At 39.4% G+C, this 15033-nt stretch overlaps 1 protein-coding gene across 1 annotated transcript in view; it reads left to right on the forward strand.

Moving 5' to 3' along the window:
* Positions 1-1504: 1504 nt before the first annotated feature.
* Positions 1505-15033, forward strand: part of LOC149445018 (putative cation-transporting ATPase 13A5) — a 133702-nt gene continuing 120173 nt past the window's right edge. The window contains exon 1 of the mRNA XM_089654310.1: positions 1505-1596. Coding sequence (XP_089510436.1) covers positions 1552-1596 — 45 coding nt within the window. The 5' untranslated portion in view covers positions 1505-1551. The remainder of the gene's footprint in view (positions 1597-15033) is intronic.

Genomic DNA, 15033 nt, shown 5'->3' on the forward strand with positions numbered 1-15033 from the left:
CAATGAAACCTGGAAGCTGATTGGTTTCTATGCAGAAGTGAGTCTGATTTTGCACTCTCCAGCTTTAGTAAATAAACCCCACTATGTCCCAAGCACTAGGCATCCTACTAAACTGCAGGAGGCAGGCAGCAGCAGTGCAGTACATCCCAGGGAAAAATGCAATAGGTAGTCAAGCATTAGATGTGTAATTTATGCCCCTTAAAAGCCCAAAGGTGCTCCTTGGATTTTGGTCCTTTTTATCCATCTAGACAGCTAAAAAGCCTCACACATGTGGTATCTCCAGACTCAGGAAAAGTAGAAGATTGTATTTTGAAATGGAATTGTAGGTATGCCTATGCTGGGTGTGAGAAATAAAGAATATTCAAAATCAAAAATATGTCACAAAACGTGACAAAAATTTTAAAAATTCACCATGCCTCTTACTAAATACTTTGTTTATTTCCCAAAAGGGGGTCATTTTGTGGTGTTTGTGCCATCCCTGCATTTTACAGTCTCGAGGAATGAAACAAGGAGTCAGGGTTGACAAATTTCCAATATACAGTATACAGTATATCAAACTATGTAGGCTCTATAATGTTTACTTAGACTAATTATTATAAAATTAGAATGGTTTTAAAGACAGAAGGTTTTTTCTTTTAGAATGCATGAAAGTAAAAAAAACCTTCGGGGTGCAACTCCCCCCTCAGCCCTCCCTTATACGTACCTGAGCCAAATCTTGATCCAGCAATGTTCACGGGAGCCTTGACTGTTCTGGGACTCTCTCTCATTGGCTCACACAGCAGAGGGAGTCATTGGCTCCTGCTGCTGTCAATAATAGCCAGTGAGCCAATAAAAAGAGAGCAGGGGGCAGGGCAGAGCCCTGCTCTGTGTGTGAATGGACAATGATCATTCACAGGAGTGAGGCTCGGGAATGCTATTGGGAGCACTTGGCAGGGAGGAGGAGCCAGGACCGCCAGCAGGGGACAAAGGAAAAGAGTACAAAGGGATTTTTCCCCCTATTTACACATAGCTAAAAAAACTGAATTTACATTGGCATATTCTTCTACTTTAGTAGTGGAAAACATTTTAAAGGTACAGTATAATGCATACATCCTCAATGGTTGTTTTCCTAAAGAAGCAGAGCATGTTCACATTGCAGAGTGATTTTTTTTTTTGCTTTGCTTACTGAATGTGGAGAAGCTAAGTGAAAATTCACATTTCAAAGTGCCCCCCTTACTAGCATGGACCAAAAGTAACAGACTTTACTATTTATCTATACAGCATGATAATGAATTGAGGAAAATATACTAGCATGCATACACTAAAAGTTGTGTTACTATATTTACGTTTCACATTTTTTACTACAAGTGCTTTATGCAGAAGAATGCTGTGATGACTTAACCTTAAGCATATTTCATACAATCATCTCTGAAAAACCAGAGCTGCTATGAAAAGGTGGAGCTTGCTAAAAGGAGGTGACCAGAGAGGGTGTACACTAGCTATGATCTCTCAAGGCTCATTAAGCAGACAAGTCCCTTCTCTCTGACTTATACTGGAGAACAGCACTCAACCATGACTACAAAAGGGGTTCTAAATGAAGGCCAGGAAAATGAAATGGTATGTCACATTTTCTTTATTTACATGATGCTATTTAAAAGAACCTCTGCATTTAAATAAACTACTGATTTATGACTGAAATATAATAGGTAGAAATAGGAATAACTACAAATCCACAATATAAGGAAAGTACTAGAGACGGATTAGAATGTAATAATATACCTGAAAAATGTAGCTGAGTATCATGTTCCGCAAGTGTTAAAAAAGAATTAACAAGTGTTCTGAGCTTGTAGCATTACAAATTCCAAAGTTCCAATCTGATTATTGTAATAACCAGCCATACTTCAATCTGGCACTTCCCCTCACTAACTTGATCAGTAAAAGTAACCATGTTACAGGGGTATTCTCATGTATGTATTAGCCAACTGCCAAATGTTTTTTTTCATTGGTGCATAAACATACATGAACAGTTTGTGGAACATGTATGCTTATACACTATACAACTACCTCGGGGGACATCCTTATTAGAAAAGACAGATATTGGCTGGCTACAATCAACTTGGAAGAGATCTATGAGCATTGCTACAATTAGTTGTATCATCGCCTTACAGCTGACACAAGTATTGCCATGGAGTTACAAGGGTGGGCTCAGGCATGTATTAGCCAACTACCAAATGTTTTATTTTCACTGGTGCATAAACATACAGTATATGGCCATTTTGTGGACCATGTATGTTTTTACACTATACAGTTACCTCGGGGGACATCCTTATTAGAAAAGACAGATACTGGTTGGCTACAATCAAGCTGGAAGAGATCAATGAGCTATGCCACAATTAGTGGTATCATCGCCTTACAGCTGACACAAGTGTTGCCATGGGGTTACAAGGGTAGGCTCAGGCATGTATTAGCCAACTACCAAATGTTTTATTTTCACCGGTGCATAAACATACAGTACATGGCCATTTTGTGGAACATGTATGCTTTTACACTATACAGCTACCTCAGGAGCCCTCCTTATTTTAAAATACAGATATTGGCTGGGTACAATCAACCCAGAAGAGATCAATAAACATTGCCAAAATTATCATCATCTTAGAGATGACACAAGTGTTGCCACAACTGGATGATCTAATTTAAATTTAGTATGAGAGCCTGCCTGATTAAATATAAACTGAATGGATTGTTTGGGCACGCTCTCACACTACATATTATTGGTAAATCTAATGCTGACCATATAAAAATTGGCCTGATTGCGCAATGAAATAGTAGTTTTGTATTTCTATTGAACCTAGGAAATTTGGATAGCTTTTACTATTTTGATACCTTTCAACTTATTTTGCTGCATCAAATTGAAGATGAAAATATGTAGGTAGTACAATTGTGAAGGATACTCTGGAGATTTCTTGTTCCACTATCATATCAACAATTTCAGCTCAAGTAAATGTCTTCTGTGCTGTTTGTACCTAAACAAACTATTTGATCAGTGCTCAATATGAGCAGTTGCCACTTTTAATCCCCAGCGCAGACAGATTTTTCCATTGCTGTTTTCATCATCTGATTGACTAAACAACTGGACTGAACAATCAAATAAAATGACTAAGCATGCATGATAGAGATTGCACAAACAAATTGCAGTGTGTGAACAGCTTAAAACGAAATTGAATGTTCTGTTTAAGTTAGCAAAAAACATTCTGTATACATTAAAACAAAAGTTGTATAATGTCATGTTTTTTAGATAGCAGCCAAATACTGAGGAGGAATCTTTCTCAGGGGGGCTGAGGTGTTAGACCACTGCAAAGAGACCACTGAAACCTGAAAAATAAGAATGGAGTGAAATAAGAAAATATATACTGTATATATTACTAAATTAAAAACGCCAATGATAGCTACAGTCCAGTGGTCCATTATAAACATATTTTCATTTTCCACCTATTGTCATGTAGGCAAATAGGAACTGCTTGCTGCACAGAGGGCTATGGGCTTTGCTGAATTTTTCAAAGACTAGAGATAGCTCACAGCAAGTCAAACACATGACCACAGTAGACTATCAGTGTAGAAGTCTACAATGTTACTAGGAGGTTGACTAAAAGGGAAAAATATAGAGGTGAATACTGTGATTCATGTGCTTGTAATTTCAGGAAATAAAAATGAAATACTGTGATATCTCTTTAGTACAAGGAAGTGATTTCAAGTTGAGATGAAGTTGAGATGTAACTACTGAGGGTGTAGTGTGTCCACCTATCTGGCCAGTTTCTAGCAATGTTGGACTGTTAAGTAACATTTAAATGTTTTTATTTGCAGCTGGAGGCTTTATTTGCTTACCACAGAACAATATAGCTGTCATCCAACAATGCTTGGTGACGTCACCATACTGTGTACTGAGACAAAATTCAGCAGGAGGTGCATAAAGGCATAAATGGTCTATAATTTAGCAATAAGAAAGGTCTTAGCTTTTTCTCAGAGTCCTTGTCATTAATTAATATAACCTGGTACCTAGAGGAATCTGTGGGGCCCTTATACAGTTGCAAGAAAAAGTATGTGAACCCCTTGGGATTACATTGAGTTTTACATGAATTGGGCATAAAATGTGCTCTGAACGTCATCTAAGTCACAAGAATAGAAGAACACAGTCTGCTGAACATAATACTACACAAACATTAGATGTTGCCATGGTTTAATTGCACATAACATGTAAACATTCACAGTGCAGGGAGGAAAAAGTATGTGAGGCCCTAGCTTAATGACTTCTCCCAGAGCTAATTGGAGCCAGGAGTGAGCCAACCTTGACTCCAATCAGTGTGATGATATTGGATGTGTTGCTGACAGCTGTCCTGCCCTTAAAAAACACACACCTGTTTTGGGTTTACTGGTTTCAAGAAGCACTGTCTAATGTGAACCATGCCTCGCAGAAAAGAGCTCTCAGAAGACCTACGATCAAGAATTGTTGACTTGCATGAAGCTGGAAAGGGTTACAAAAGTATCTCCAAAAGCCTTGATGTTCATGTGTCCACGGTAAGACAGACTGTCTACAAATGGAGAAAGTTTAGCACTGTTGCTACTCTCCCTAGGCATGGTCGTCCTGTAAAAATGACTGCAAGAGCACAGCGCAGAATGCTGCATGAGGTAAAGAAGAATCCCAGAGTGTCAGCTAAAGACCTACAGAAATCTCTGGCACATGCTAACATTTTTGTTGACACATCTACAATAAGGAAAACATTAAACAAGAATGAAGTACATGGGAGGACACAACAGAGGAAGCCATTGCTGTCCAAAAAGAATATTGCAGCACGTTTGAAGTTTGCAAAAGAGCACCTGGATGCTCCACAGCACTACTGGCAAAATATACTGTGGACAGATGAAACCAAGATGGAGTTGTTTGGGAAGAACACACAACACTATGTGTGGAGAAAAAAAGTCACAGCACACCAGCATCAAAACCTCATCCCCACTGTAAAACATGGCGGAGGGAGCATCATGGTTTGGGGCTGCTTTGCTGCCTCAGGGCCTGGACGGATTGTTGTCATTGATGGGAAAATGAATTCCAGAGTTTATCAAGACATTTTGCAGGAAAACGTACGACCATCTGTCCGCCAACTGAAGCTCTGCAGAGGATGGGTGATGCAACAGGACAATGACCCAAAGCATACAAGTAATTCAACAAAACAATGGCTGCAACAGCACAGAATACGCCTTCTGGAGTGGCCCAGTCAGAGTCCTGACCTCAACCTGATTGAAATGCTGTGGCATGACCTTAAGAGAGCGATTCACACCAGACATCCCAAGAATATTGCTACACTAAAACAGTTTTGTGAAGAGGAGTGGTCCAAAATTACTCCAGATCGTTGTGTAGGTCTGATCTGCAACTACAGGAAACGTTTGGTTGAGGTTATTGCTGCCAAAGGAGGGTCAACCAGTTATTAAGTCCAAAGGTTCACATACTTTTTCCTCCCTGCACTGTGAATGTTTACATGTTATGTGCAATTAAACCATGCAACATCTAATGTTTGTGTAGTATTGTGTTCAGCAGACTGTGTTCTTCTATTGTTGTGACTTAGATGACGTTCAGAGCACATTTTATGCCCAATTCATGCAAAACTCAACGTAATCCCAAGGGGTTCACATACTTTTTCTTGCAACTGTATATGTAACCATTGTAACTAATAGTTCCTATACCACTCTTCATGCCCTTTAGTTCATAAATATCTACTCAAAAGCTAAAAGGCTAATAGATATAAAAAAGACATTTTAAGTGTTAGTATCATAATGAAATTTTAAATATCTTTCTACAGCTTGCAAAAGTACCTGGTTCTGTCTTGATATCAACCTCCTGTAATCTCTGCTAGCGGTATGAGAATCAATTCAGACTTAACAGTCAGAAGTCACAGTCCTGGGGTTGATTTACTAAGACTGAAGAGTGCAAAATCTGGTGCAGCTGTGCATGGTAGCCAATCAGCTTCTGACTTCAGCTTGCTCAGTTAAGCTTTGACAATAAAACCTGGAAGCTGATTGGTTTCTTTGCAGAACTGCACCAGGTTTTGCACCATGCAATTTTAGTAAATCAACCCTATTGACGTAGGGCAGTTTGCCTCAAGCTGTGTGTTATGAAGAAGGGCTGATTCACTTTGCCAACAGTTCACTTAAAAAACTGCTAAAGACGGTCAAAGGATCACTCACAGTTTATTTTCAAGCAGTACCCAGTGCTAGTATTCTCCATGTAATGACTACCCATTGTGTCATTTCTAAACAGCTTTTTCATGGCAGAATGTAAAGCTGAACTCTGGTTACAAAAATGTTCATTTAAATATATTTGTCAATAGTAACAAAAGATGTAAAACCACTTTGTGGTGAACCAAATGCCTTTGCAAGTTCAGTTATTACCGTGTAAAGCCAAAACAGAAGAATGTGTGTGGGTTCCACCTCCAGCTTTAATTTATAAATAAGAAGAAGTTGCCTTTACAAGTGAAAAAACACTAAAAACACTAAAAATATTTAACCTAAAAAGAAAGGTGCTACTCATAACAATTATTAAAGTGATCAAGCCTGCTATAAATGTTAATTACACATATCAAACAATATCACCACAGTGCCAAATCAGGTTTTGAAATTTTAAAGTGTCCATAAAGAAAACGTCCATATAATATTTCCACAAAAAATTAGCCTTCCACATAACAAATACTGTATAATAACAATAATAATAACGTGTCCAGGAAAACAAAGAATCCACTTGTGCAAATATCCAGTACATGCAGTTAGTGTAATAACTCACCAAATATAGAATATAAGAAGGCAAATCTTATTCAGCTATATCAAAATTATCGAATTGACCAGCGTCTTCACAGTCTTCTACACAGTAGAGTTTTGTGATCAGGGTGAGACAAAAAAAAACACTCAAAAAAGAGAGGTGTTCTACAGTGTAGCCAGTGTAAAAATCAAAGGTACAAAAAAATAGTACAAAAAATATGTGTGTGTAACTTGCGAGCCTCTAAAATATTCCTCTGGATCGCTAACATTTATCACATACTCAAACTGTGTAAAAAAGACCATATAACTAAAAAATGTTGCGCTCCCAATCTCTATCAAACTTATAAATTAGTGACTTCAAATTATATATCCATGAAAAACAAACAATATACCATACATAAATAAATGAATATCAAGTTAAATGTGATGTGAATCAAATAAAATAAAAAAATAAAAAAACAGTCCCATTACTCAAATAATAGTCCAAAAAAGGGATTTGTGATGACATGATCCAAACACATCAATTGTGACTTTTCGTGAATCCTTAAATCATTAAAGATGTGCGCTCACCTCCTTACAAGCCAGATAGACTTAATACACCTTTTGTTCACATACATGGAACCTGATAGAATGTGCTGCAGCATGGAATGGATGTTGGATACCTCCTATGTACTCCTATGTACTCCACAATGCTTCTCTCCTAACGACAAACGGCTGGGCCTCAATGCATTTCACAATTCACGATCTGAGGAAGCTCAGCTGCAGCCATCTTTGAAATTCTTTTATAGCCATCCACCCCAACAAGCGAGAGGAGTTAAATTTACATAGTGACCAATGAGATCAATAACGGTAAGACCTGGCAAGCTAGCATCGGGTTTCCCCATTATTTCACCTATACATAATAAAAACTATAAAATCTTAAAATAATTGGTAAAAACCCATAATAAATTTAAATATATAACAATTGCTTCCCAGTGGCAGCCGCATGTCAAAAATCATCCTAACATATATGACACACAGATCCAGGGGACTTAGATGAATAGACACCTATAATGCTGCCATCTAGAGGGCAATAAGCATACCACCTTCTAGACAAAAAAAACAATATAGAGGGCTTAAATTGAATGCTACAACTAAAAATCAGTTAAAAAAACATTTCAGGTCAATATCAATGTTCAAACCTGAAAGAGCAAGGGTACTAAGTGCAAAAATCCATCTAGTTTCATTCTGAGACATCTGTTTACGCATATCACTACCTCTCCAGTGCTTAACAATTCTGTCTATACCACAAAATGTCAGTAAAGTAGGGTCTTTATTACGTACTATCCTAAAGTGATTGGAGACACTATGTTGTTTAAAATCTTTCTTTATATTATTTATATGTTTGTTGATTCTTTTAAACAAACATCTTGTGGTCCTCCCCACATACTTCATACCACATGAATAGGACAAGAGATATGTGACAAATCTAGTGTTGCAAGTAATACATTTATCAGTTTGAAATTCTTTAAATTCTGATGAGAAAAATACCTCTATTTTCCTATTTTTATTCTGAGGGGTTTTGCATGACATACACCTATCACATCTATAAAAACCTACTCTTTCCAAAAATGTTATGTTTCTATTGAGGGGATCTAGAGCAGGGGCAGACTGACCATTTGGAAACTCAGGCACTGCCCGAGGGCCCGGGGTCATTAGGGGGGCCCCATGAGATGCCCCTGGTACCTTTTTCATAGGCTTTTTTGAGTTTGGGCAAGGACACAGGGGCCCCATGATCCCCTATTGCCCGGGGGCCCCATGAGTTGTCAGTCCGCCCTTGATCTAGAGATTATATTTCTAAGCCCTGGAGCTTTTTTGTATATAAAGGATGGCTTATTTGGGAGAATAGAGTGCTATCTTTAAGCAGGATGGGCCATCATGTTTTAATACTCTTTTCAACCTGCTGGTATTGCAAGTTGAACCCTGTAATGAAAGCTATTTTAGCATTCCTACTGTTATTAGATCTAGGTCTACTTTTTCTCTCTTCATCTTACCAACTTCTTCTCTCACTTTTAATAATTCCTTTTCTTATACCCCTTCTCCTGAAATCTTTGTATTAACATTTCAGTTTGAGCAATAAATTCAGCATACTCATTACAATTCCATTTAATACGGACAAACTGGCCCTTGGGTATAGCCCTAATCCACCCAGGATGATGACAACTACGGGTAGAAATATACTCATTTCTATCAACCTCCTTAAAAAAGTGCAAGTAGCCAGTTTGTTATCTTTTTAATATATTTCTAAATATAGAAATTGTACTTTTTCATTACTACATTTTCCAGTCAACTTGATATCATATGGATATCAATTCTCCCTTCATACCTTCCCAAACAAACACAATATCATCAATAAATCTATTATATCATTTTAATTGTGGCCAAGATTTAGAAAAAATTCCCTTCTCTTCCCATTTATTTAACCGCCTCGCGCCCACCATATAAGGAAATGGCGGGCGGTGGTTCTCTTGTTCTGGGAGGACCTCATATGATGTCCTCCCACTCTAACTGTGCATGCTCGCCCCTGGGGGAGCGAGGGGAGCGGTGGATCACCGATCAGCGGAAAGAGCCGATGACGTTGGCTCTGTCATGTGATCAGCTGTGTCCAATCACAGCTGATCGCATGTCCCTCCATATAAGTCATACTCCCATATTACCTCCCTCATCCTTCTGCTTCTTCTAACATCTGGATACATTTCCTCAAATCCTGGGCCGCCATCTTTTTCCTTTGATCAACACACCCAGCACCCCCTATCCTCCAAAAGCAGCTGCAATCCACACAATCTAGTTACTATTCCTCTTCTTCATAGAACCAGTCTCCCCTTTTCCTGTGCCCTCTGGAATGCCCGGTCTGTCTGTAACAACCTCCTTCTGTCCATGACCTTTATATCACAAACTCCTTTAACTTGCTTGCAATTACAGAAACCTGGCTACATGAATCTGACTCTCCCTCTCCTTCTGCCCTCTCCCATGGTGGTATCCTCTGGACTCACTCTCCCAGGCTTAGTGGACGGAAAGGAGGTGGAGTAGGAATCCTCCTATCCCCTCAAAGCACTTTTCAGGTCCTCCATTCACCTCCCTCTCTGTCCCTCTCCTCATTTAAAGTTCACTGTATTTGTTTGTTCTCTCCAGTTTCTTTAAGAATTGCTGTGATCTATCGTCCTCCTGGACCGGTATCAAGCTTCAGACCCTGACCTAAAACAATAGATGCATGCTTCTACTCACTCACCTGGGAGCCTTCAGAGTGAGGTACCTAGCTTCCTCTATATCAAGAATGGCCTTCTTCAAACTATTTTTTACAAAATCATTGAACTTCTTCAAAATTCTAGAAGGATCCCCCACAAGCTTTCTATAAGTGGTAGCATTACTCAAAATCCTTTTTAATTCCATTTCATAATCAATTTTCTTCAAGATAACCAGATCCCCCCCCCCCTTTATCTGCCTGCCTTATTATAATTCCTTTTTTCTTTTTCAGTTGTTTAATCCCTTGCCATATAATTTTACTATTCTTTGTCTTTATTTTTATCTTCTTTACCTCATCGTGTACCATCTTCTTAAACGCTTCTACATGCTGAAATGTAGAGGATTTCAGGTTGAGGCTGAGTTCACAACGATGCGGTGCAAAAATCAGTGATTTCTGTGCGAATTCTGCACCGCATCAGAATAGCACCTCGTTCATGCAAACCGATGCGGGTGTGAATGTTAAGTTAACACTCCGAAATCAGTCTGCAAAACGCGGTGTGATGTGCAGAATCGGATTGCATAGGTGTGAATACCCATGTGATCCGATTCTAGTGTGCACCCAATAGAGAGTCCTGTCCCTTTTTGGTGCGCTTGCAGTGCGATTTGAGCCATACATAATGTATGGCTCCAATCGCACCGCACACACATCGCATGTGATTTGCACAGGAATGCGGTGTGGTTTCTGTGCGAATCACATGTGATATACCGCACCGCATATGTGTGAACCTAGCATGAAAGTGGATTTATTCCTCAAACCACTATGAACAAACTCAGGGTCTATACTCCTATCAACTTCCTTTTTGTTTTCTGAGACCTAGCTTCCTTATAAATTTTCTATATCCAAAAAAACTTCAAAGTCATCTAAAAATTTAACAGGTGCAAATTTGAGCCCTTCTTTTAATACCAACAACTCTTCATCAGAAAAAAGCCCCCCAGCCAAATTAAAAATTCTACCATCTAAGCTGTTTGTTTGCTTTTTCTTTCTGCCTCCCCTATATACTCTTTTTCTTCTCTTACCATTTTTCTTGGAGAGTAATAAGGGACCCGATAAGGCTCCTTCCAAATCCTCTCCATTCTCCCTGTGGCTGGTAAAAAGATCTAGGGGGAGCTCTTCCTCTAGCATTCAGTTGAAATTTTATCTTTAATTTCATGGGGTATTATTTTTCGACTGATGATTCTTTAGAGGCTAAAGCATCCTGGTCTTCTTGCCACTTATACACTTTTCCTTCCTTATAATCCTTAAAATCCCCTTGATACTTCTAAGTTTTTTTCTTTTTAGTATCATTGTCATATTTCATTAAATAACCTTCAAGTTATTGTGCCTTATCCTTATAGTCCTGTGTCTCTAAAAAAGGTTTCATCTCTTCTCTCAATGCTGAGATTTTGAAATCCAACTGATTCAATTTCACTTTCTGTCTTGAAATGATAAGTTCTAGTAACCTCTTCTAACACTGGTTGAAGAATTGAAACCACTCCAAACTCAATTTTTGGTCCTCTAGACCAGGGGTGGGCAAACTTTTTGACTTGAGGGCCGCAATGGGTTCATATATTGGACCCGGGGGCCGGACCAAGAGTAGATGAATGATGTGTATGTGTCATCCATAGTAAGTATAGTAATATTCCCCCATAGTAAGCATAGTAATTAATCCCCCATATAGTAATTCATCCCCCATAGTAATTCATCCCCCATAGTAATTCATCCCCCATATAGTAATTAATCCCCCATATAGTAATTCATCCCCCATATAGTAATTCATCCCCCATAGTAATTCATCCCCCATAGTAATTCATCCCCCATATAGTAATTCATCCCCCATATAGTAATTCATCCCCCATAGTAATTCATCCCCCATAGTAAGTCATCCCCCATAGTAATTCATCCCCCATATAGTAATTCATCCCCCATATAGTAATTCATCCCCCATAGTAATTCATCCCCCATAGTAATTCATCCCCCATATAGTAATTCATCCCCCATAGTAATTCATCCCCCATATAGTAATTCATCCCCCATAGTAATTCATCCCCCATATAGTAATTCATCCCCCATAGTAATTCATCCCCCATATAGTAATTCATCCCCCATATAGTAATTCATCCCCCATAGTAATTCATCCCCCATAGTAATTCATCCCCCATAGTAATTCATCCCCCATATAGTAATTCATCCCTCATAGTAATTCATCCCCCATATAGTAATTCATCCCCCCTATAGTAATTCATCCCCCCATAGTAATTCATCCCCCATATAGTAATTCATCCCCCATATAGTAATTCATCCCCCATAGTAATTCATCCCCCATATAGTAATTCATCCCCCATAGTAATTCATCCCCCATATAGTAATTCATCCCCCATAGTAATTCATCCCCCATAGTAATGCATCCCCCATAGTAATTCATCCCCCATATAGTAATTCATCCCCCATATAGTAATTCATCCCCCATAGTAATTCATCCCCCATATAGTAATTCATCCCCCATAGTAATTCATCCCCCATAGTAATTCATCCCCCCTATAGTAATTCATCCCCCCTATAGTAATTCATTCCCCATATTCCCCTGTGTCAATTTACTTACCTTTGCTCCACGTGTTCCTCTCGCCGTGTTCCCGCGCCGTTCCGGTCTTCAGGGCGGACTGTGAGAGGAACCTAGCTCCCCTCACGTTCGTCACGCTGCCCCGCTTACACACATCCTGACAGCCAATGTATCACGCTCCGCGGGCCGTATAGTTTGCCCATTGCTGCTCTAGACCATCATTGGGACCAAGATCCCATCTCAGATTTCTTGGTGTCATATTCTCACTCAAATAATATTCGAGGGTAATAATACCTACCAAGGTCGTATCTGCTTTTCCATGTAACGTTTTAACTGCTTAAATCCCTGTTCTAAATCCACATTCATCTTTCCACTGTGTTGGAAAATGTCTTCCACATTGATATGTCTGTTACCCAAAAAATTAAATATATCCATTCTTAAAGTGACCCCACCCCTTGTGACGTCCTCTAATGAGGCATGCTGGGTCGATGATGTCACAAGGGGGAGGGGTCACATAGGTGATGTCACTGGGTGGCCATGCCCCTTAGATATTTAAGAACTCTCAGGCCAGGGGAGCTGTCAGACCAGCATCGAGAGTGGAGCCTTTTTGTTTACATTTTTCGGGTCGGCAGTGGCGGCGGGCATCGTGATTGGCGTTGGATCGACTTTGGGGAACTTTTTTATTTTTCTTCTTTTAATAAAGGACTTGTCAAAGACTGTCTCCTGTCTTTTTTACACAACACTTTTTGTTTTTGTGAACAGGTAGCGGAACTATGTATCACATACTCATTCACATGGGGGGGCAGGATCTTGGGGTTCCCTTTTTAAAGGGGGCTTCCAGATTCCAATAAGCCCCCTGCCCGCAGACCCCCACAACCACCAGCCAGGGATGTGGGGAAGAGGCCCTTGTCCCCATCAACATGGGGACAAGGTGCTTTGGGGGGAGCCCAAAAAGCACCCCTCATGTTGAGGGCATGTGGCCTGGTATGGTCCAGAGGGGGGTCGCTCACTCATCCCCCCCTTTCCTGATCTGCTGGGCTGCATGCTCGGAAAAGAATCTAGTATGGATTTTGGGGGGGACTCCATGTCATTTTAAAAATAATTTTGGTGTGGGGGGTTCCCCTAAAAACTAATACCAGCCCCAAAGGGCTTGGTATGGATGGAGGGGGGACCCCATGCCGTTTTTTTTCTAATAATTTTTTTAATTGCTGACAGTTCTGTGTTTTACATTCAGCTGTCAGTGGGGAACCCCTGATGACAGCTGAAACAATAACGCATGGTTTTCACTAGTAAAATATCGCATGACTTAATAAAATAACTCATGCGGTATTTTAGTAGCGTTTTTTAGTGAATGCAAATGTTTTTTTTTTAAAAATGATGTGCGGTATCTTACTGCATACTCAGATGCAGTAAGATACTGCTTAGTGAACTGTGGCCACTGCCAGAAACACACTTCCTGCTCTAGAGGGCCAACTCTCACCCACCGACTTTGTATTGTATTTATGGAGGACCAGCATTTTCACCACAGGACAGGAAGTGTTAGGACAACTGAACACCTCCTTTTCCATCTCCATACCATACAGTAGGTGTTCTGTATGATAACTTCCTGATAACACTGTTTTAGATAAAAGTGCAGAGGGCACAGAACAGGAGTTTGGATTTCTGGTGATCAACAGGTATTTTTTGTACTTATCAAAAGATATATAACATTTATAAGTATTTTAAGAAGAAATAAAGACATGTTATGGTTACATACCCTTTCAGACTTTGACAAAGAGTTTTATGGTAACTATACGAGGTCTGCTATCATATAGAGGACAATGGGCTGTGAGGCATAAAGCTGTTGTTGAAAGTGCCATGAAATCTGTGCAACTGTGTAAACTGTTTGCACCTTTCTTCTATTATGTCTGTAGTGCAATTTATTATAACTCACATTAGGCTGTATATAACCATGCTTAAACTGTCCATAGATGGTTCTTATTTTTCACTAGGATTTCATGCAAATGTTATCTTTAAAGATTAACAAAAGAATACCTTCTAATCTTTGTTTGCCCTAGGTTAAATGTAATAAAACTGTGCTTTGATTTATCACAGGTACACAGTGAGGGAGATGTACTAAAGCTGGAACACATGATGCAGCTGTGCATGGTAGCCAATCAGCTTCTAACTTCAGCTTTTTCAATTAAGCTTTGACAATAAAACCTGGAAGCTGATTGGTTTCTGTGCGGAGCTGCTCCAGATTTTGCACTCTCCAGTTTTAATAAATACCCACAGTGTTACTACCACAGTGTTGTAGGTTACCCTGCACAAATATAAATTATTTTGTCTGAATGGTCCAACTGGAATGTAGATAAGTGTTTCTCAACCTTTTTTCAATTATGACATCCTTTCAAAGTATGCAAAATTTTAAGCAACCTAGTATAAAAATACAGTA

This window comes from Staurois parvus, unplaced genomic scaffold (assembly GCF_062004578.1).
Source record: "Staurois parvus isolate SC_StPar_1 unplaced genomic scaffold, SC_StPar_1.0 ptg000750l, whole genome shotgun sequence".
NCBI lineage: Eukaryota > Metazoa > Chordata > Amphibia > Anura > Ranidae > Staurois > Staurois parvus.